The sequence below is a fragment of the Abramis brama genome (assembly GCF_963993115.1).
Source record: "Abramis brama genome assembly, chromosome: 7".
In the NCBI taxonomy this organism is placed as follows: Eukaryota; Metazoa; Chordata; class Actinopteri; order Cypriniformes; family Leuciscidae; genus Abramis; species Abramis brama.
In genome coordinates, this window is record NC_139969.1 from 9,872,621 (window position 1) to 9,896,274 (window position 23,654).

General features: G+C 36.2%; 1 protein-coding gene across 1 annotated transcript; it reads left to right on the forward strand.

Moving 5' to 3' along the window:
- Positions 1-269: 269 nt before the first annotated feature.
- lig1 (ligase I, DNA, ATP-dependent) lies at positions 270-23,234 on the forward strand. Its single transcript, XM_084118647.1, has 27 exons — positions 270-423; positions 647-709; positions 960-1,131; positions 1,230-1,401; positions 2,584-2,727; positions 3,338-3,637; positions 3,827-3,932; positions 4,045-4,140; positions 5,851-5,907; positions 6,029-6,087; positions 6,316-6,429; positions 6,509-6,675; positions 9,200-9,276; positions 9,522-9,613; positions 9,825-9,924; positions 10,869-10,954; positions 11,042-11,157; positions 11,279-11,374; positions 16,494-16,604; positions 16,902-16,973; positions 18,224-18,368; positions 18,628-18,710; positions 20,981-21,133; positions 21,676-21,729; positions 21,812-21,955; positions 22,114-22,206; positions 22,972-23,234. The coding sequence occupies exons 1-27, from the start codon at positions 407-409 to the stop codon at positions 23,044-23,046; spliced, it is 2,964 nt and encodes a 987-aa protein (XP_083974773.1). The 5' UTR covers positions 270-406; the 3' UTR covers positions 23,047-23,234.
- Positions 23,235-23,654: the final 420 nt, after the last annotated feature.

The following is a 23,654-nucleotide window of genomic DNA, read 5'->3' on the forward strand; positions in this document are numbered from 1 at the left end:
GGGCACATTTCTAGTTTGTTGATGATTAGGAGGTTTCTTACTGATGGGGCTGTGGGGGAACATATGAAGGAAAAGGCTGGTAAACAATGAAATAGAAGCAGACAAAATCCATATAGATTATTTCAGTAGCAATATGAGTATAAATGGATAAAACGAATTTGAGTGAACACAGACGAAACACGGTGGGACCCAATAACTCCAATCCAACAGGGGGCACTAAAATGCTTTTGTGCTAAATAAACTCCGTTGTTTCTGTTGTCCGCGGGAACGACGTCATTTTGGCGCCGAATCATACGGAGGTAAGCGCGCGGAAGAAAACATCGATGCTTCAGAAATTTTAATAACACGAATATATATTAAAATATATTCTAGATTTACTCAGTATCAGCAGTGCAAGACATCAACAATGCAGCGAAGCATAGCGTGAGTGTGTCCTGCTCTTTTTTGTGCTTTTTTTCGTGTTGATAATAAACTGCAATGTCTGATTCTTACTCAAGACCGTGTTTTTACTCTATCTGTGACATTAAGGGTTTTGCTTTAAGCTTTAATTCTTTAAATGTATGAAAGATGTTACCTTATAAGTTAGTATCAACTTAAGTGCGCTCATTTGTCTTTCATACGTGATCTCTTTGTTTCCCGCCCACAGGTCATTCTTTCAGCCAATGAAAGGCAAGGAGAAGAGTGATGGACAGGTCAAAGAAAAGGCTGAGTAAGTGACATTTTCCATATTAAACATTATGCTTAAGTTTATTTGTTCTAATTTAACATAATGTAGAAATGTCAGCCAATGCAGCCAAAAGTTGTTTACACTGCTAACAAAAGTATTTGTGCTGACTTCTCTTTGGCGACATTGACAACTATGGTATATGGACTCCAAAAATATTATGATAACAAATAGGTAGTGTTATAATGGTACGTAATAATGTTGTATAATGTTTTTTTCTTCTTTTGCTGCTCAGACCTGTAAAAAGTCCTCTCAAAATTCAGAATGGCGTGCAGGAAAGTGATTCACCCGTAAAGAAGGTTCATAAACGCAGTCGACCAATCATAGACAGTGATGATGAAGATCAGCCGATGGTTAAAGAACAGGTGCCAAAACAGAGTGAAGTTCAAACAGTTAAACCAGAGAAGGTAAGAATTGAGTCATCATGACCATCAACCATGAGAACACGTCAGTATTGTTGTTGTCGACGATTCTGTTTCTATGTGTTCCTACTCCAAACGCACAGATTTCTGATGTTACAAAGGCTGCCTGCACTCCTGTATCTCCAAAAACTCCTGTAACCCCAACAACTCCGGTCACTTCGAGTACCTCTGTTGCTGTCGTAACCCCTGCTTCCTCAGGAACTCCAGCAACTCCTACATCAACATCACCATCAGGCATTCCCAAACGCAAAACCGGTCTGTATTAGTCTTTTCTTCTCACGTTCCTTCTTGTGCCACTGATCACTTATTCTCTCTGTAATTCTTCTTAATACTCCAAAACAGCACCAGTAGTGTTTTTAAATTTAAATTTTCAGAAAAATCTAATATTTTGAAATGGAACAGTTTATTGAACCTTTAGACAAAATATAAAATAAAATTTTTAAAACAAAAGTTGCATATGGGCTTTATGTTTTGTTCTGTTTTTGAAACCTAAAGGCTTTAATGGCCATTATAGTGAAATAAATTAATGGTTAGAATATGAATCTTGCACAGGAAAAAAAAGAAGTTTTATTCAGAGGCCCAAAGTGAACAAAAATATGCTATTTGGTGCAGATGTTATTTATGGAAGCTTGTTTCCGCCACTGAATTTAAAAAATAAAAATGGTAAATGCATTTTCTTATATCACATTTCTAAAAACAAATTCTCGCAATTGCAAGTTTGTATCTTGCAGTTCTGACTTTATCTAAACTTGGAATTGCGAGGTACCAAAACCCCTGACTCAGGTAGAACTGCGAATTTATATCTCATAATTCTGACTTTTTTCCCTCAGAATTGTGAGATAGAAACTCTCAACTGCAAGTTATAAAGTCAGAATTATAAACTTGCAGTTCTGAGGAAAATGTCAGAATTGTAAGATAAACTTACAATTGAGAGAAAACAACTATTTTGAGTTAAAGTTGCAATGGCCTTTTTTTTTTTAAATGTTTTTTATTCTGTAGCTTCTGAAGATATTTATATAGCCAGAAAAGTAACATGAAATTCTGATAGCTTGTAATGTATATCAATGAGATTTTTTTATAACGGACTACTTTCATAAAATGCACATGAAGATCAGTTGTCACTCTATATCTTCCAATAGTCTTAGTAAGGTGATATTTAAATGCTTTAAAAAATGTAAATGCTTTAAGCCTAAGTAGCTTTAGCCCAGTAAGAGTTTATCTTGAAATATTACTAACAATATAAAAGTTATTCTTAAGTTTACTTTAAAAATAAAAATGAAAGATTTCACAGTAAAAAGAAATGTGTACCATGACCTGACATGTGAATATTTTTAGAATTATACTAAAGGCCTTTTACTTGTTTAAAAAAACAAACAAATATCATCAAATATGATACAGTAGGCTTTATAAATTTAAAGTCCTTCTCGCTTTGTCTAGCCCGCAAGCAGTTCCCCAAGAGGAAGCTGGAAAGCAGGAGCGATGGAGAGGGGTCGAAAGAGGAGGAGGAGGAGGAGGAGGAGGAGGAAGTTGGAGGCCAGGAGAGTAAGAGAGCGCGAGTGGAGGACTCACCTGGGCAGACAGGTGAGATTAGCTGATCTCTGTGCATGAGTTTATCCTTTCTAGAGCTGTAATGATTCCCCAATTCAAGTCAAGTACTCGATTTTATAAAATCCTCAATTGTAATTTACCCGTGATGAGTAACCGGCAAAATACCGGAAGTGGCGTGTTCCACAGACGAGAATCCACGAACCGCATTACACTGTTTTCTAAGGCTATGCAATATATTTAAAACCATTTACAATCTTAATATAGCATAGTGCTATTGTGAAATCACAATGGCTCCGATTCAGTTAAATAAATATATGCGCTGTTTTTTTCCACAGAAAAAAACGCACAACGCTTTAATTATTTACATGCTTGCAGATTACATGTTAAAATCACCTCAGCTCCGTTCACAGTAAACGCTGCTCCATACACACTCAGTCTGCATATGCTGTTTGTTTAGGTTTCCAATAATATGCATTTGGGAACGCAAAAAGTCGGACGCGGTTTGTGTTTTATAGTTGCACTGTTATCATTTATATGCGTGGAACGTCTCAGGTTTCTCAAACTCTTCTCTGCATGCTGCCCTAATCCTTTCCACAGTTTCAGTACGGTCCTCATTGATTTTCTCTTTCTCTCTTCAACTTAGAAAATGAGATGATGGAGGTGGAAGAAAAGAGCGTGGATGGAAAGACTGTAGTGGAGGAACGGAAAGATGAGGATGAAGCAAAGACGAGTAAAGTTGTGGACGATGCAAACAATAAGATAAAAGAGAATGATAAAAATGATAAGCAGAAGAAAAAGATAAATGAAGAGAATAAGAAGAAAGAAAAAATAGAAGACAAGAAAGAGAAGGAAGATAGCAGTCCTGAACGACTGGTGAAAAAAGAGAGAGACACAGAAGGCGAGGGGGGATCGGCCAAAAAGAAACCCATCAGCAGCTTTTTTGGTAAGCTTTTTTTTTCCTATTCTTTTTACCTTCTTCTGTATTTTAATTAAAAGAATAGCTCACCCCAAAATGAACATTCTGTCATCATTTACTCACCCACATGATGTCCCAAACCTGTATGATTTTTAGTAAATGGGGACAATTTTCATTTTTAGTTGAACTATTTATTTAACTTTCGATCTTTTGTAGCTCCCAGAAAGGCAGCTGTAAAACTGGAAAAGGAGGAGCGAAATGCGGGAGAGAAAAAGAAGGATGGAGAAATCCCTGATGTCGCTGAACAGAAAGAGAATAAAAGGTTAAAATCCCCAAATATTCAAATGTTAAAACGACTTGGAATATTTTACTTGAAAAATGTAATTGTTTGTTTTGGAAGGACCCCATTTGAATGAGCTTTCTTTTTTGGACAGTGAAAAGGGGGCGGAGTCTGCAGAGCAGAGCCAGTATGATCCCTCCAGAGCACAGTACCATCCCATTGACCACGCCTGCTGGAGGAGGGGCCAAAAGTAAAGACTGCCTTTTATTAGCAATATAACAGAGTGCCAAATGAGTCCTATAGTTACTGTAGCATTTTTGCAGATTCAGTTTCATCGTCCCAAAGTCAGTGAAATAAGGTCATTTTTATAACTTTCACGTGTCTTAAAATGGCAATTGCTTACAAGTGGCTAAATGGGACTGCAGAGGTTGTCGGGGACATTAAAACGTCACGCCGAACAGGAAAATTCATTACTCACTAGTCTTGTTGAGTTTATACTCGTGCAAAATATTCTAAATCAATCTTTACAACTTGTAGAACTTAAATTTACATTGAAATTGTTGGAAGCTTGGTGATGGTGACTTTGAAGTCATGTGAGCATGGTGTCGTTCGTTTATAGCCTAAGGCCCGGTACCAAATGGCACCCTAAACACTCACGGTCTTCCTAGGAGTCTGCACTTTCGTGACGTGATGCCACCTTAACTGTCGGGTATAGCTCACTTCAGTGTGGGCTCGGCAAGAGTGTGCATCGAGGGTTCAAATCGACCGCAAAGGGGGTGTTTGCGAGTAGTCGATTAAACGATACTGCAGGTGCTAGTCGACATGGAAATACTAGTCATTTAAAATATATATTTTTTTGCACAATTAATGTTTTGCTTTATATTTTTACAAATGCTAAGTTTAAATTACAGTCATGTTAATGTTACTTTTTAAAATATTATTTTGAAAAGTGTATATCTGGAGTGGAAAACAAAATCTCAGATTTTGCATGCGTTGGTTTTCTAACCTGTTGGCAGGTTCAGAGAAATGTCCACTCGGAAGGTGAGCAAGGTGAGGGTGTATTTTTAAAGCCTGCACAAAACTTCACAAACTACACAAGTAGTAACTAAGTAATTAAGTTTACTTATAGGCTTGTAATACTACCGGTTAGGGATCGGATTAAAGGAGAAACATTGAATGAAACTTAATTGACACTTGAACTGTTTCTATATCAATATCCTAACAAAGAGAATATGCTTAATTTATAGTTGTCAGTAAACGTCAGGCTTTTATTGCAATTTTGCTGCCCGTCATGTGTACAGATACTTTTCATACACGTGAAGCGTGTTCGAACCTAGACAAGCAAATTGTTGCCGTGGTAATGAGCAACAATACCTTAATGTGCTGACTTATGTGGACTAACTTTTATTTGAGGAAATTTGTTTATAATAGGCTATTAGGTTTGAACTTATTGGTCCTGCGCTGCTTATTGATTCAGTTGATTTGAATTAATGTGTCTAATGGCTAATGTTGCTAAAGTGAACGCTTAAGTTTAATATACAATGATCATACTGCAAGACAAGCACATCACATGACAGGTTTTTAGACTAGTCGTTTGCAAAATTTCCATTTAAACGTTAATTAAATTAGTCATGAACATCACTACTCGTGAGCATGCTTAATATGCATCCTAAAATTACAAATGGGACACCCTATGGTCTTGTGGACTTTACGACTGCATGCACACAGCAGCTATTGTAAGTCCACAAGACATAGCACAAAGTACATATGAAGTGTGCCATTTAGGACAGGGCCTAACTAGCTTTTTACTTATGTCGATTGTATTTAGACTAAATTCATTAAGAGATGTTCATTTGTGAAGATTACATTGATGAACAATATGTGTTAGAATTTTTTTGAAGCAATAAAGTATGACACTTTCTGTGAAAGTTCATTGTATTTTTCTCTATCCCTTTCTCAGAGTGCCATATTTGGCTGTTGCTCGCACCTTTGAAAAGATTGAAGAGGATTCAGGAAGGTATGAAGTGTAGCATTATTCTGTATAGTGTTTTATATTATTCTGTGTTTTTCTCTTCCATCTATTTCATTTTGAAAATGAGTATGCTACTGTCAAATTTCAATCTTTTTTCTTTTTTTAGGCTGAAAAACATTGAAACTCTTTCCAACTTTTTGCGCTCTGTAATTCTTCTCTCTCCTGGTGAGTGTGTTAATTGATTCATGGGGTTTAAATTGGTTAGTAATTATGCTAGCCAGAGATTGTTTTTCTTCCTTTTTGTCCAAGTAATGCATAAATGAACAGATTATTGCTCCTGTTAGGGAGACCGATTGAAGAAAAAGACTTTAACTTGTGCAAAGCACAAAAAATGTAGTATACATTGGAAATGTCTAAGCTTTCCCTCTTTTCAATACTCTGTTGTTTGTTTAGATGACCTGTTGTGTTGTGTATACCTGTGTCTGAACCAGCTCGGCCCTGCGTATCAGGGTCTGGAGCTGGGCGTCGGCGAGACTGTCCTGATGAAAGCCGTCGCTCAAGCAACTGGTAAACATATTTGTGTGTTCCCTAATGCCGTTCACCATTCTCTTTGCCTGACCCCTGTACTGTTGACTTCTGTTATCAGGGCGACAGTTGGACAAAATCAAGGCGGAGGCTCAGGAGAAAGGTGACCTGGGATTGGTTGCTGAGAGTTCCCGCAGCAATCAGAGAATGATGTTTACACCGGCCAATCTGACAGCAGGGGGTGTTTTCAACAAACTGAAAGAGATTGCTAACATGAGTGGAAACTCTGTAAGTACAGATGAGAATAATGTGAAGTACACCTTGTCATTTAAAATATATTCAAGGTATATATTTTTATGAGTACATGTATTCCCTGTAGGGGCGTGCGATATATCGTCTGCGATAATGTTGTAATTGTTGTTTTAACGATGTGCGATTTGACATCGATTATAGCCTATCCCTCACACACACCCAGAGAGTGCATACTCTACGTGATGTAGTCTTGTAGATTAGACTAGTGCATTTAGAGTGCATGCTTTAATTGTGTGATTTAGTCTTAATTTATATCATTTAGTAATAAATTTCACAAAAGTGCCGTTTTTCTCCAAATATCAGCATGATTTTAACAAATGTGATATTGATTTTAAACAAGTTTAATAAACAATAAGTTAATATGAAGTGACTTACATTTTAGACACCATATTGCCTGTTTTTGCTCTATTTCGCCAATGAAAATAGTTCAAAACAAAGCCACACATGGTGGTGTTTCCTTACTGAGTGAATCAGCTTTTTGAACTAATCAGTTGACGAGGATAGATTAAGATAGTCAAATGCTTCCTTCTTTGAATGAATCGGTTTGAATCTCAATGATTCGCTCATTAACAGGGACTTGCTGCGACCTACTGGCGGTTTCAATTTCTCATTTAAAGTATCTTTTCTTGCTTTAAATAATTTTAAATATCAATATTCAATATTGCAAAGATGAATTTTGTTGATACTGATTTCATTTGATTGGTAACAGCCCTATTGTGTCTTATTTTTATAACTGAATTTGATTAAATTTATCAAATTGACACAAAAGATGATGCATGCATATAATTAAAAAAAATAGCTTTATAAAGGTAAAAATGCCCATATTAGGTCACTGCTGTGACCTGACCACCACACAGAGTATGAAGAATATCAAAAACTAGGAGTCGGCTGTCCACGACAGTCCTAAACCTGCCAAAGTACCAACACAATAAACACACTCAGCAAAATATCGTCTAATAATCGTTATCGAGAAAATCCCAGAAAATATCGACATATAATTGTTTGTCAATACCGCACACCCCTAATTCCCTGGGAGTTGTATACATAGCCTTGGTGTTGCTAGCATCATGCTTTAGTTGCGCTACAGGAAACATGCACTACAGTGTTTCCGCTACATTCTTTCTGCCGTGGTGGCCCGCCACACCAAAAATCATCCCGCCACGGCTGCAGCTTCTCAGTGAGGTCCGATATTGTGCATACTATTGTGTTATTGTTAAGCCCGACTAAAGCCATAAAAAAACATTGTGAAGCACCATGAAGTTTTCGTGCACTATATTCCAAGACTTCTAAAGTCATTTGATAGCATAATGTGAGGTAATAATGAATATTTAAGTCGTTAAGTTAAAGTTAATGGAAGCTTATCTCTCCTCAGTCATTCTCCATTCAGCATTCAAACAGTGCGTCGTGTTCGGTTATGACAGCAACACGATGACACTCTCTCCAAGATCAATGTTCCCATTATTATACTTTATTTGTAGATAAAGGTCTATGGTTTGTATAAAATGACTTTATCTTGCTGGAGTTTATTGCGCTTTCGAAATCATATTCCTTTCTCCCGGGTGTCTGTTAGATTACAGCACTGGAGTAGAGAGCACTATGAATTGTTCTTCAAGCGCACTGTCACTGAAATTTAAAACTGTTAAAAGAAAAGGCTCAATAAACTGTTGCATAGATATACACCAAGCATCAAATATCTCTTCGCCTTGTGCTTTGAACTTTTCAATGTGAAGCGCTGCACACTGTGACACTAAATTGGAGCCTTTCATATTATAATACTTAGGGGAGGTTTTAACACCTGGGGCAAAGGGGTGTGACCCATGGGAATTTCACTCATGGCAACGCCCCCTCCCCCTGGGCATAATGGCTACAATAACCACAGCTGGAAAAAATCCTAGAGGAAACACTGCACTATATGCCATATATAAACTATATATATAAACCCTATACATGCAAAACCTTTTAATTAGAACTGGGTGTCCATATATATTGTTCAAAAGTTTGGGGACATTAGGATTTTTTTTTTTATGTTAATGCTCACCAAAGTGTGTGCGTGTATATTCACAAAATTTGAATATATTTTAAAATGTAATTTATTCCTGTGATGCAAAGCTGAATTTTCAGCATCATTACTCCAGTCTTCAGTGTTGCAAGATCCTTCAGAAATCATTCTAATATGCTGATTTGGCTTCAAGAAACATATCTTAATGTTATAAATGCTATATAAAAAAAAGTGTGGCTTAATATTTTTGTGGAAATCATGATACATTTTGTTCATGATTCTTTGATGAATAGAAAGCTAAAGAACAGCATGCATTTGAAATAGAAACCGTACTGTCGCTTTAATCAATTTAATGGGTACTTACTGAGTAAAAGTATTAATTTCTTAAAATGAAAAAAAACACTGACCCCAAACATTTGAACGATAGTTCAGTTTTGGCCATGTACCGTATATCTGTTTATCTTCTGTTCTCAATGCAAATCAACTTCCTCTCTCTGTCAGGTAATGAATAAGAAGATTGACATTATTAAAGGCTTGTTTGTGGCGTGTCGGTTTTCTGAGGCCCGATACATTGTGCGGTACGTAATTTCACCTTTCACTTATAACTTTAAATTTCTCATCTGACCAACCATGCAGAAATGTTGAGTACATTCTGGAAAATTACACAATAACGAATGTAATTTATTTATGACAGTTGATTTTTCCTAATTCTAAATGATGTGCCGCTGGCGTTGATTAAACTGCTGTATGGTGACAGATTTATATGAATATTAATGCTGAAAAGAAATATGTTAGTTTGATTGGTTGCTTGTGTGATTGACAGGTCATTGGCGGGGAAGCTGCGGATCGGATTGGCTGAGCTGAGCGTTCTCGCTGCTCTCAGTCAGGCTGTGTGTCTGACGCCCCCGGGCCAAGGTTTAATATGATCCTAATGAAATTGGCATTAACACACATCATAATCAGTGCATTGATAGAACCTCCAGGCATCTGGCGTTTGCAATTACTCTACTCTCTGTCGTGATGAATAAAAAATGAATAACACTTAAACATGTTAATATTAATTAGGTGTCCATTTGGTTTAGCTGTGTTGAAATGCTGCTAATATGTTTTTCTTGTGTTGGTTTAGAGTTCCCACCAGCTGTGCTGGATGCAGGGAAACGAATGAGTTCAGAAAACAAGAAAGTGTGGCTGGAGGAAAAAGCACTGATCCTGAAACAGACATACTGGTGAGGCTATATATATAATTATTAATATTATTATATTTTAAAAATAAATTAATGCTTCTATTCAGCAAGACCCTGATCAGAAGTGACAGTAAATGCATTTGTTAACTTATAATGTTAAAAGATTTCTATTTCAGAAAAATTTGCTTTGCCAACACAAAAATAAATTGCATTTTACAATGTATTAAAATATAATAATACAATCATTTTTCACAATTGTATAGTTTTTACTGTATTTTATAAATGCAACCATTGCATAAATGTTCACCGCAGTATCTCTGTGATGTTTCCACACTATAAAATGTTGTTAAAACTATATTTTGGTTACTCTAATTGGGGAAAAAACACCAAAATAGTCTGAGATGTATCGAATACCCACCAGAAGCTAAATAATATCAAGAGATTTTTTGATTCATGAACATGACTGTGGTTTTTTTATTTGGGTAATTAAGACATGTCAGTAGTCTGTTCTCAGGCTCCTTGTCTCACAACTCTCAAGTATGAAAGCTGTAAGATATTTTAATAGGTTCACTGGTTTAGAGTTCATTAGCAAAAGATTTTGGAAGTCTGGTTCATTATTGTGAAAATGTTTGGGTAACTATATAGAATATTCATATGCACACATTTCATTGATATGAAAATATGAAGATTTTTTGTGTCCAGCCCTATTGGCTGTAGTTAGTATGAGTGGAAATATACACAGAATGAGCACGACCTGATTGTCAAACACCAACCGTTGCTGTGAGGGATAATTATCCGTATACTACAAACAGTATTTCAATTACGACTACAGGTGTCCGCTGCATAACAAGTGCCTGTTTAATGAGATTTAGCATAATTTGTACCCTACAGGAAGTCTGATTTTTAACAAATTGTTGCAGTTACTACATATCACCAATGCATACAAATAATATTTTCATTGCTTTCATTTATATTTTTCTTTTCAGTGAGATGCCCAATTATGATGTAATCATTCCTGTATTGGTGAAGGATGGCATAGATGAACTGCCCAATCAATGCAAGCTCACCCCAGGTACTGACCAATCACAGTTTGCTCAGTTCTCCCACCATCTAATTGAAAATGTAGTTTAAAATGAGATTAAACAGTGTTGTTTTACAGGAGTGCCCCTGCGGCCCATGTTAGCTCACCCAACTAAAGGGGTCGGCGAGGTAATGAAACGTTTTGATGAGGCATCTTTCACCTGCGAATATAAATATGATGGAGAGAGAGCACAGGTGTGTGTTATTTTAATCTTATTCCACAAGGTGGAGCCTCTGCCATAGAAATGACTTTGTTTCCATAGCAATATCATTGATTGAATTGTTAATTTTTTTTTTTTTGCTTTGCATCGAATAGATCCATGTTCTTGAGAACGGAGATGTGCGCATTTTTAGTCGAAACCAAGAGGACAACACAAGCAAATACCCTGATATTATCTCAAGAATCGCTCAGGTAACACATATGCAACCAGCAGGATAGAAATACAATTCAGATGGATGCAAAAGAGGGTCTCTTTGTCTAAAGCTGGGTGCACACTGTGCGATTCTCGCCACATTTGCTGTCTAATTTCAGGGATAATAAAAGATTCCATCATAGGGTGAAACTGGCAGTCTTGGATCGCCTAAGCCTCAGTGTGACATGCTCACTGATGCCCAATTAATTGCTTTTGCAAAGAAATATTTGCCCTAGAGGCTCTGGCAGAGTTGTTATGATGGTCATGTTTATATATTATATAAAACATTTGCTGTTGAAGCTTAAAATAAATCGGTTTTCGGTTATCAAAAATCATTTTTGGATAAATAATAAAAAAAAATAATAATAATAATAATAATTGTGTGTATATATATATATATATATATATATATGTGTGTGTGTGTATGTATGTATGTATGTATGTATGTATGTATGTATGTATGTATGTATATATATATATATATATATATATATATATATATACATACAGTGAGGAAAATAAGTATTTGAACACCCTGCTATTTTGCAAGTTCTTCCACTTGGAAATCATGGAGGGGTCTGAAATTGTCATCGTAGGTGCATGTCCACTGTGAGACATAATCTAAAAAAAATAATCCAGAAATCACAATATATGATTTTTTAACTATTTATTTGTATGATACAGCTGCAAATAAGTATTTGAACACCTGAGAAAATCAATGTTAATATTTGGTACAGTAATTACAGAGGTCAAACGTTTCCTGTAGTTTTTCACCAGGTTTGCACACACTGCAGGAGGGATTTTGGCCCACTCCTCCACACAGATCTTCTCTAGATCAGTCAGGTTTCTGGGCTGTCGCTGAGAAACACGGAGTTTGAGCTCCCTCCAAAGATTCTCTATTGGGTTTAGGTCTGGAGACTGGCTAGGCCACGCCAGAACCTTGATATGCTTCTTACAGAGCCACTCCTTGCTTATCCTGGCTGTGTGCTTCGGGTCATTGTCATGTTGGAAGACCCAGCCTCGACCCATCTTCAATGCTCTAACTGAGGGAAGGAGGTTGTTCCCCAAAATCTCGCAATACATGGCCCCCGTCATCCTCTCCTTAATACAGTGCAGTCGCCCTGTCCCATGTGCAGAAAAACACCCCCAAAGCATGATGCTACCACCCCCATGCTTCACAGTAGGGATGGTGTTCTTGGGATGGTACTCATCATTCTTCTTCCTCCAAACACGTTTAGTGGAATTATGACCAAAAAGTTCTATTTTGGTCTCATCTGACCACATGACTTTCTCCCATGACTCCTCTGGATCATCCAAATGGTCATTGGCAAACTTAAGACGGGCCTTGACATGTGCTGGTTTAAGCAGGGGAATCTTCCGTGCCATGCATGATTTCAAACCATGACGTCTTAGTGTATTACCAACAGTAACCTTGGAAACGGTGGTCCCAGCTCTTTTCAGGTCATTGACCAGCTCCTCCCGTGTAGTTCTGGGCTGATTTCTCACCTTTCTTAGGATCATTGAGACCCCACGAGGTGAGATCTTGCATGGAGCCCCAGTCCGAGGGAGATTGACAGTCATGTTTAGCTTCTTCCATTTTCTAATGATTGCTCCAACAGTGGACCTTTTTTCACCAAGCTGCTTGGCAATTTCCCCGTAGCCCTTTCCAGCCTTGTGGAGGTGTACAATTTTGTCTGTAGTGTCTTTGGACAGCTCTTTGGTCTTGGCCATGTTAGTAGTTGGATTCTTACTGATTGTATGGGGTGGACAGGTGTCTTTATGCAGCTAACGACCTCAAACAGGTGCATCTAATTTAGGATAATAAATGGAGTGGAGGTGGACATTTTAAAGGCAGACTAACAGGTCTTTGAGGGTCAGAATTCTAGCTGATAGACAGGTGTTCAAATACTTATTTGCAGCTGTATCATACAAATAAATAGTTAAAAAATCATATATTGTGATTTCTGGATTTTTTTGTTTAGACTATGTCTCTCACAGTGGACATGCACCTACGATGACAATTTCAGACCCCTCCATGATTTCTAAGTGGGAGAACTTGCAAAATAGCAGGGTGTTCAAATACTTATTTTCCTCACTGTATATATAAATTACACAAATTTATACATGTTGCCTTGGAAACTTAGAAGTACTAAAATTAATACAACTGTAATTAATTTATTATATAAATTAATTATTCCAATAATTACATAAATTAATTTGAAATATTAAGAAATAGACAACATAAAACTACTAAAAATGACAAAGCACATAAAGTTACTGACTTACTTAAGTTACTAACTTAAAATAAAAATAAAATGAAAATGGAAAATATAAAATCATAAAAATATTTAAAATAAATAAATATTAAAATAATACTGAAATGGAGAGATTGCATATTTCAGAACTAACTGTCTTCTAGTGACTTCAAAGCCAGGATTAGGCCTTAGTTCAATTAGGACATTTAAAGGTGCAATGTGTAATATTTCTGAGGATCTATTGACAGAAATGTAATATAAGATCCAAACTATGTTTTCAGTGGTGTATAAAGACCTTACTTAATGAACCGTTATGTTTTTATTACCTTAGAATGAGTCATTTATATCTACATAACCGCGGGCACCCCTTCTATGAAGGTCGACATATTGTGACGTCATGTTTCTACCGTAGCCGACAGCGAACAAACAGCACTACAGAGCGTGTTTCGTCACTAACTTGAATGAGAAGCAGCAGAAAAAGACGCAGCAGAATACTCAGGTTGTCCCTGACTCTGCAAACGTGGAGAAAAACATGCTGTCTGAACGACGCCTCGGACATCGTAACGTTAGCTATTTCCCCTTACCTAGCTGCTTTGATGCTCTTATCCATAGCTCTTATCTTATACTAACTAGCATGAAAACAAGCTATGGTAAAGTCAGTGAATAAAAGACTAACACAATGATGAACAAGTAAAAATAACAATCACAATAACGTGGTTTTATTGAATAATTAAGTAAATATAATTTAATATAAAATATAATATAATATAAAGAAACCTCATTGCTTGACTTGCTACTCTCTGCTGACTCAGACTCAGACGACGACATCTTCCGATCCTACGTCGGCCACCGTAGCTTCTCCTTTGAGTTTGCAAATGGAGGGATAGGCCGTGAGTGACTGACTGTTTGCAATTCGCAAACCTCACCACTAGATGCCGCTAAAAATTACACACTGCACCTTTAAGTAGCTTTTATAAACATGCCTTAGAAAAAACATTACTGGTGTGCATCTTGATACAAAACAATGGCACCGACATATTTTAAGTTATGTCAGTGCAAGTTGCTTTTGGTTAAAAGATCTCAAACATGCATTTTAGTCTGTGAAACCGGGGGCAAATGTCTAGACAACTCTTTCATTTATAACTAAAATCTTAGATGTAGCTTGTACTGTCAAGACGTTTAATGTTGCACAGTCTGTCTGGGCTTTTACCCAATATATTACTGGGGTCAATTTGTACAGTCGGGCAAGCAACAATTGTATAGTACTCACAGTGTGCACCCAACTCAAGGCTGTAGTACTTGACTTTTTAAAAATGAACAGATTTTAAAACACAAGGTATCATTCACTTGCTGACGTTAGTTAAAAAGTAAAGAGGAAAAACTGGGCATCACACACTAAATGACTTTCAAGTCGTTCCAAACTCAAACTCAAGCAGAAACATTTGGCTCGTTATGAGGAGACACATGGCAAATTAAAACAATGTGTTCACGCAATTTTCTGCAGAATCCCCAATGTTTGCAGACTGACTTTGACTTTTGGCAACTAATGACTACTCCTCTAGACTGCAAATCGGCATAAAAATTTTGGAAAAAAATCTTTTAGTGTATTCCAGCCTTTAGAAAGAGAAAAACAGTGCCAGTCAGGACATATGATGTTGAATATGCAGCAGTTTATGGATTTTCATCAAATGAGATTTCACTGTGGGTTGAGGTACCCAACATGACACGGCCAAAATTGAAAATCAAGGAACTGATGAAATGTGTGCAGAAACTCAAGACTAACATGGTTAAGATGATACCTGGTTTGGACACGGTGTTAGACTTTTTCACAGACTCTCTCTTTCTCTCTGTTTCTGTGAGTCTCTTTGTATCTGTCTTTTTCTCTCTCTTTTTCAAAGGCCATATTTGTCCTCTGTCATCCTGCTCTGTTCTCCTCACAAGAAAGCAATAATGGATTTCAGCCCTAAAGCAAAGAAAGCATTTGATGAATGACACAAGCTCACGCACAGATAAATCAATGAAAACGCTGTTGTTTTGCTTATCAGTGTCCATATCTCGCTCTGCCTTCGCTTTTCTCAGTTGTATGATATTCAGTGCAAAATCTCATTATTGTACAAGTATCGAAACCGTTAAAAGTCTGAGTCAAACAAGATGTCTCGTGGGGAATTAATATGTTCACTCAGCAGCAGAATACAGTTGTCAGACATGTTTTAGACATATGGTTAAGTTCTTGGTTATGAAATATAGTGACAAACACATTTTATATGTACAAACTAGCGCTTGATTGAACATGTAATTATAATAAAGTTAAATAATTAAACTTTAAGTTAATTAAAGAAAGAATATTCAGATTTCAGTACAAGTTAAGCTTAATCAGTTAAACAAGTTAAGCATTTGTTGTAAAATGTTGATTACCACAAAATTGAATTATGGTTACATGTTCTAATCATGGCTGTCATGAGAATAGAAAGCTGGCTTCATTCATACAGACTGTATTCAAGCTGCTGTTGTATGAACAGTCACACCTGTTAAATTTAGATAGTCAGTCCCAGACACTGACTGTGTGAATGCAGTAAATTGTGTGAGAGGATTACAAACATTTACAAAACCACCCTACATTCTGGTACAGCTCTCACAAACTCAATATGCACTTGTAACATCTATTGAATTGTAAATGTCACACAGCCTGGGGGTTCGATGTGTTATTCATTTGTGAAGTGGTGGTGTTTAAAGCTCAGGTGACCTTATAAACAAGTAATTTTAAGATGTTATGGCTGTGAGGGGCTTTGCTCTGCGTTTATGATCCAGTTTATTCATGTATTGATAGTAGATTTAATATATGTCCTCATCACCTCTCTCTCAGGTGAAAAAAGAGAACGTACGGTCCTGTGTTTTGGATTCAGAGGCGGTGGCCTGGGACAGAGAAAAGAAACAGATTCAGCCGTTTCAGGTCCTCACCACGAGGAAGAGGAAGGTGAGAGATTTGAAAGCTGAATATTGAAGAAAGATGCATAACTGAATGGTTAAATAAGGGAAGACTGATTGTGAACAAATGTATATGGACAGACAAATTCTGGTATCTTTTGGGAAGTTGACATGCCCTGCAGTGTGAGATGCATTTTATGTTCCATCTTAAATCATTTTAAATAGTATTTTGCTAATTATGTTATGATTATTATGCATTCATGACCTTATATGGAAAATTAAAAGTAAAAATCTTGATGATTGATTAAGTCATCCAAATATTAAAAACTTTTTATGTGTATTTCAGGATGTGGATGCATCTGAGATCAAGGTTCAAGTGTGTGTCTACGCCTTTGACCTGCTGTACCTCAACGGAGAGGTAAGTCCATTATAACAGCTAATAGCCAGTGACATTTGAATTAGAGATGCACTGATATGAAATTTCTCAGCCGTTACCGATAGTCGATTATTCAGAATGATATCGTCCGATGCCGATACCGATAGTTTGTTTTTTCTTATGGGAAAAAAAATCTCTACCAAATAATGCCGCAAACCATAAAGAGAACCCTCTCATTTGGTACACTATAATATTAGAGGTTAAAATTAACAACAGAGCTATTATATTCAACTGCTGTTTATTTCCAGATAAAATATTTACACTCAAATAAAAGCTGAAATGTTAGTATACAACTCAGTTACACATATAAGGTAGTTTTCATAAGCACTTCATGGCAAATTTATTCAAACATGCATATATAATTAACAGTAAATAAGCTCTTCTCTAGTTTTTTTTTTTTTTTTTTTTTTAATCTAACTAACAAATGACTTTCCTGAGGTAAATGCAATATTAAGTGATATTGTTCACAAGATGTTTTATTGACATCTTTCCACGGTTGAAACACTGATTGAGTGATTTCATGAGACGGATTTCAGTAAGTTGTACTGTACTGAAATTTCAACTTTCAACTTCTGATATTCATGCATGTTTTTCTAGATATTGTATTAAAGTGGAAGAGATGATTCGTGCTCCACGCTGCCGCTTGAAATGAAGCGCTACAGCGATCTGTCACGTCACATTTAGGAGCGTCAAAACGCCATTTATTATTTGAATTTCGTGATTTAGTGTCATCTTTAAAATTCTGTCCATTTTGTTTCTTTTTTGAAGTTACAAAGCACAGAGCTATTTGTGATTATTGGATAAGAGGTGCGCTACAAATAATGTTTAGTATAGGGGAAAAGAAAACTAGATCTGGCAACCCTGGCTTGAACTACGGGTGATTCATAGGGTCAAATACAGCTGGCTTTTATGTAGCTGTGTTTAGCTGTTAATGTGTTTTTGTCATATTAACTTGCCCTAACTAACTCTACACAAGAGATTTTCTTCACACAGTGTGAGTTGCAGTCGGTCATGTTTTACCGCACCCTTTTGATTGACAGAAAATAAGCGGCACTGATCATCAGCTGTTTTTAAAATAACCGATAGTGAAAATAATAGCTTTTATCGGCCAATACCGATTGTTGTCCGATACATCGGTGCATCTCTAATTTGAATAATATTGCATGTCTCTGAATTTTCACTTTTTACATGTATTGCGGGTTATTTTTGCGAGTAATGTGTTTGTCTTGCAGTCTCTGGTGCGAGAGCCTCTAAGCAAACGCAGGGCTCTGTTACGGGAGAGTTTTGAGGAGAAAGAAGGAGAGTTTGTTTTTGCTCGATCCCTGGATGCTGACAACACGGAAACCATCGCTGAGTTCTTGGAGCAGTCTGTACGAGGTGTGTGAACTCGCTTATTGTTGAACCTATGCGGTTCATGATAATATTAATACATTTTAATGTTTAGATATTATTACATTTATTATATTATTTTGTGATTGTTTTGGGTTGCCAATTTGAAATGTGGGTCCTGAAGCAAAACCAGTTACTAACTGATATTTAGATGGAGTCGAATTGCTCTCTGTGAGGTGTTACTCCATCATTTAATAATCAATAATAGGAATATTTAATTTATAATTGGCTAATTAATGTTTTGCAGATTCTTGTGAGGGCCTAATGGTGAAAACATTGGAAAAACATGCAACTTATGAAATTGCCAAACGCTCCCACAACTGGCTCAAGGTATTGCACACCACAGTTTCTCAATGTTCTTAAAATTTCATAGTGAAAATAATTTTATTTTTTAAATAAACGTTTTATCATATTCATATTTTAAAGAGGCCATATTATGCACTTTTACAAAGTCTTGATTTTGTTTTAAGGTCTACTAGAATAGGTTTTCATGCTTGTTTAAAAAAAAAAAAGACACATTATTTTTCACATATTTCACATTGTTGCAGCACCTCTCCTCCCAGTCTGTCAGTAACGCTTTTAGTTCCAGTCTCTAGGAAGCCCCTCCTTCCGAAAAGTGCAATGTGCTCTGATTGGCTGGACCAGTGTGTTGGATATGTCATTCGCTTCGAATGTGTTTCAGAAATGTCACGCCTCTTACCATAACCGCGAGTTTCAACACACTACTGATGCAAATCAACCTGGCCTCGCCACCTTTTTTGGGGTATTTCTTGAGCTGGAATTATCTAAACTAGGCTTATTGTGTCAAGCACATTCTTGGAAGAAAACTTAAGACTACAATCGAGGCATTTCAGAGAGTTCAGAAACAACTGTTTTTTTCTTTGTAATACTGCAGAACTTTTTCATGCTCAAACAGCAACATTACACTCTAAAGAAAGTTAAAACTGTAAAAAGCATAATAGATCCACTTAAACATTAGAATGCTATGTAGTTACAAGTAGAATTTCGGAAGAGTTTACTTTATAAAGTCAGATTGTGGGAATAAAAAGGTTCTTTCTCTCAGACACACACACACACACACACACACACACACACACACACACACACACACACACACACACACATACACACATCAAGACTTGTTTAAAAAAAATAAAACCCAGACAAGTATTCAAAGTCAGAAGGAAGGTGCAAGTCATTAAAGTGTAATTTCCACCCCATTAAGCTTTTCTCTTGTTCTGTGTCCATATCCTGACATTAAGGCTGAGTGGTATGATGGAATATATACTCTGACAGTAGAAACGAGACGACCGGTAGAGATTCCGCTATACCTTATATAATGTGATTTATCTGTGTTGAGGTTTAAAGATAAAAAAAGCAGAAAGTTGTAGTCTTCTACATCAGCAACTGTGTTCAGTTTAAATTTGTTTTGTGGATTATAATGGGAGTGATTAAGTTTTTTTGTTACTTTAGGTTGTTTGTAGTTGCCAAGCAACTTGACATATAGATGTCTGTGCTGTATATTGGCTATTTAACTACAAGTGTGTCTTATCCAATCAAATGCATAATGTATTTCTGGTTTGAGTGTGTCGTATCTAATGTGAAGCAGTTGTCTTGCGCTGATGCCAGACTTTTGGTCTGCATCCATCAAAATCCAAATGAAAAAGAAAATAATCAAATGAGATGAAGTACCTTTCATTTGTAAAGTATTTCATTCATTGGATTATCAAAAGGTACTACTTCATGGTTACGTAAAATAAAACATTTGTGGCTTGAATTTCCTACAAAGAATATGAAGTGTCACTATATAAAATTATAAATTACTTTTGCTTATGCTCACCAAGGCTGAAAAACAGTAGTATTGTGAAATATTTTACAATTTAAAATAACTGTTTATTTATGTATTGTATTTTAAAATGTAATGTAATGTAATGCAAAGCTGAATTATCAGCAGCCATTTTTTCATGATTCTTTGATGAATAGAAAGTTCAAAAGAACAGCATAAATTCAAATCCAGAGTATTTAATTCATCCTTAATGAATAATGAACCTTCTGCTCTAACACCTCCAATTCTCACAGGAATTACTAACCCATGTTTTTGTTTTTGTTTCTTAAAACTCAAAATTCAGGGTCTCTACCATGAGGGGAGGTTTGACACAGCCCTTATGTTTCAAACTTGTGTGGCTTACTTTCTTCAGTAGAACATGAAATGTTCGGCAGAATGACAGCCTAAGTCACCATTCACTTTTATTGTCAAAAACAGTGTGGTGAAAGTGAATGGTGACTGAGGCTGTCATTCTGCCAAACATCTCCTTTCAAGTTCCATAGAAGAATGAAAATCGTAAAGGTTTGAAAGAGTGGAAGAGTTTGAATTAGGAAGAGTGATGATAATTTTGAGCCGTTTTGCCTCTTGGGTACATTTACCGTGTTTTAATGATTTTGTTTAGTGTTTGTACTCCAGTACAAGACAAAGATATGGATAAAAAAAAAAAAAAAATGTTTTCTTACAGTGTAGTTATGCAATTTATTCATATTTATACTACTGTCAGAACTGTCATTTGCTTGTCTGTTATATTGTTTCTAATGGTCTGTTTATGCAGCTGAAGAAGGACTATCTGGAGGGTGTTGGAGACACATTGGATCTGTGTGTGATTGGTGCTTATCTGGGGAAAGGGAAGAGAGCAGGCAGCTATGGAGGATTTCTACTAGCCTGTTACGATGAGGAGAATGAGGAGTTCCAGTCTGTCTGCAAGGTGTGTGTGTGTGCATTAGTCTGAGAGAGACCATGAAAAACATATATATATATATATATATATATATATATATATATATATATATATATACACACACACGTATACAATTTTTTTTTTAATTGTATAATAATTGTATAAACAGTAATATTGTAAAATATAACAATTAAAAAAAAATCTATATATTTTAAAATGTTATTTTCCTGTGGAATTTTCATTCACATGTTCCTTCAGAAATCATTCTAATATGCTGATGGTGCTTAAGAAAATTATTATTATCGATTTAAAAAATATTGTTTTTGTGGAAACCATGATTCTTAAAATAGAAAGTGTATTGCATTTATTTAAAATGTATATCTTTTGTAACATTTAAAATATATCTTTACCATCTCTTTTGATCAATTTAGTGTGTCCTTGCTACTTAATATAATAAAAAATTATAAAGGCCTCAAACTTATGAACACTAGTTCAAAATAAATGAGTTAGTTAGACACCATTAAGTAGGCATTACAAATAAATATTTATCTGTGTTTTGCTTTTGTCAGATTGGAACAGGCTTCAAAGATGAAGATCTGGAGCAGCAATACAATTTCTTAAAGGTACATCAGTGTTTACACTTTGTTTCCATGTATTTGTGAGTACTTTGCTGCATCAAATCTTTTTACATGCAATCCACCTCAGGAGCACATTTTACCTAAACCACGGCCGTATTACCGCGTGGACCAATCAGCAGAGCCGGATGTCTGGCTAGAGGCAGTGCAAGTGTGGGAGGTGAAATGTGCTGATCTTTCACTGTCTCCAATCTACAAAGCAGCGATAGGATTGGTCAGTACTCCACGCACATGTGAATCATGATGCTGAATCAGTGATTTGTTTATTTTTTTGTGACTACTGTTTTCATTGTTCAGATCTTGGTGCCACATTTTTAGTTTATTGTGCTTAAGTTTGGGTCTTTATGGTGTGATTCTCTCCTTGGCCATCAGGTGGACCCAGAGAAAGGTATTTCACTCCGTTTCCCAAGATTCCTGAGGATCAGAGATGACAAAAAATCAGAGGATGCCACCACAGGGTCACAGGTAACAGCCGAAATGCAGAAAAACATGGAGCAAGGCACATAAGTGGAAACTTCAGTTAATTCACATAATTCTGCGGAGGAAATGACTCGGAAGCACAGATTAAGGCACATGGAAGACATTGGGGTCCAAAATCTTAAAAAATGTAAAACAAAGATTACTTTTTAAAATAAGAATAGTTTATAAATAAATGTTATTAATTTATAAATATATAATTAACTAATCTATAAATAAATATATATTATGTATGATATATTTGTAATTTAAAATGTGTATTAAAGTAGAAAAAGCACAATAGCAGTTTCACTTATGTAATCAGTCTGTAATTCACAAATGTAGGAGTCAACAGTAATTAAATGTCATAAACAGTAAGGGTAAATGTCATAAATGCATAATGCATGGAAAACTCAGGATATGACACCATACATGTGTGTGTTGTAGTTCCATGGCAAATATGATGGGAAGTGAGATTTTAAAGTAGTTTTTCCTCATGAAAGTCAAACGTGATGACATTGGCATAGTTTGGAGCGTCATGACATTGTGATTAAGTGCAGCAAGTGAAGTGGATCCGTTAAAGGAAATCCATCTTTTTACTTGCCACACTGTCTTTCTTTTCTTTCCCCCCTCATTTTCACAGTTCATTTATTTCAGTTTTCTTTTATTCCTGTCTCCCGACGGTTGGAAACACACAGGCGCACACAAACACACCCACTCAAAATGAACTGTTCTGATCTCCTGCATCACTCTCTCTCTCTTTCCCTCTCTCAGATTGCTGATCTCTACAAGAAACAGCAGCAGATTCAAAATCAGGGTGACAAACCAGATCTGGAGGACTACTATTGATCTCCGCAGTCTGATTGTCAGCTACTCTTGTTCCAATTGGTCGATGGAGGATTTTTCAATATTTTGTTGCATATTAACATGCTGAATTTTAATGCTGTGATATTGTGAGACTTAATGAAAAATGGAAATGAACATGTAAATAGTCTTTCAATTATACAGAGCGAAAATAAACACTTGCTTTTCACTAATTGTTTGCCTTGGGTATTTGTCACCACGGTTTTTGTCTGTTTTGTGTTCTTTACATGCAATCTCATGTGTTTTATTCTGTTCGTGGTCTGGTTTCACGCATTTATAAGCTTACTGACGCCTGTTTAATTAGCTGTTTTAAGTGCGTCTAAACACAGACGATCATGTGAGTGCTTAATTGTTGGAGTGTGTCTTTAGCAGTGGGTTTCCAGTGAATTGGTCAATAGTTCTATTGTCAGTGACCAAAGATGGAAAATTAAATTATCCAGCTCTTTCGTTCCATCACTCGCTTTTGTACTCTCCATCGCTTCCTTCAAAGAATTCCCTTTCTTTTCCAAACTATTTGCTCACCCTGTCTGAAATGAGCCTGGCAGGTTTATGACACTGTGCTTCTGTCAGAGTTAAGACTGTAAAGAGAATTT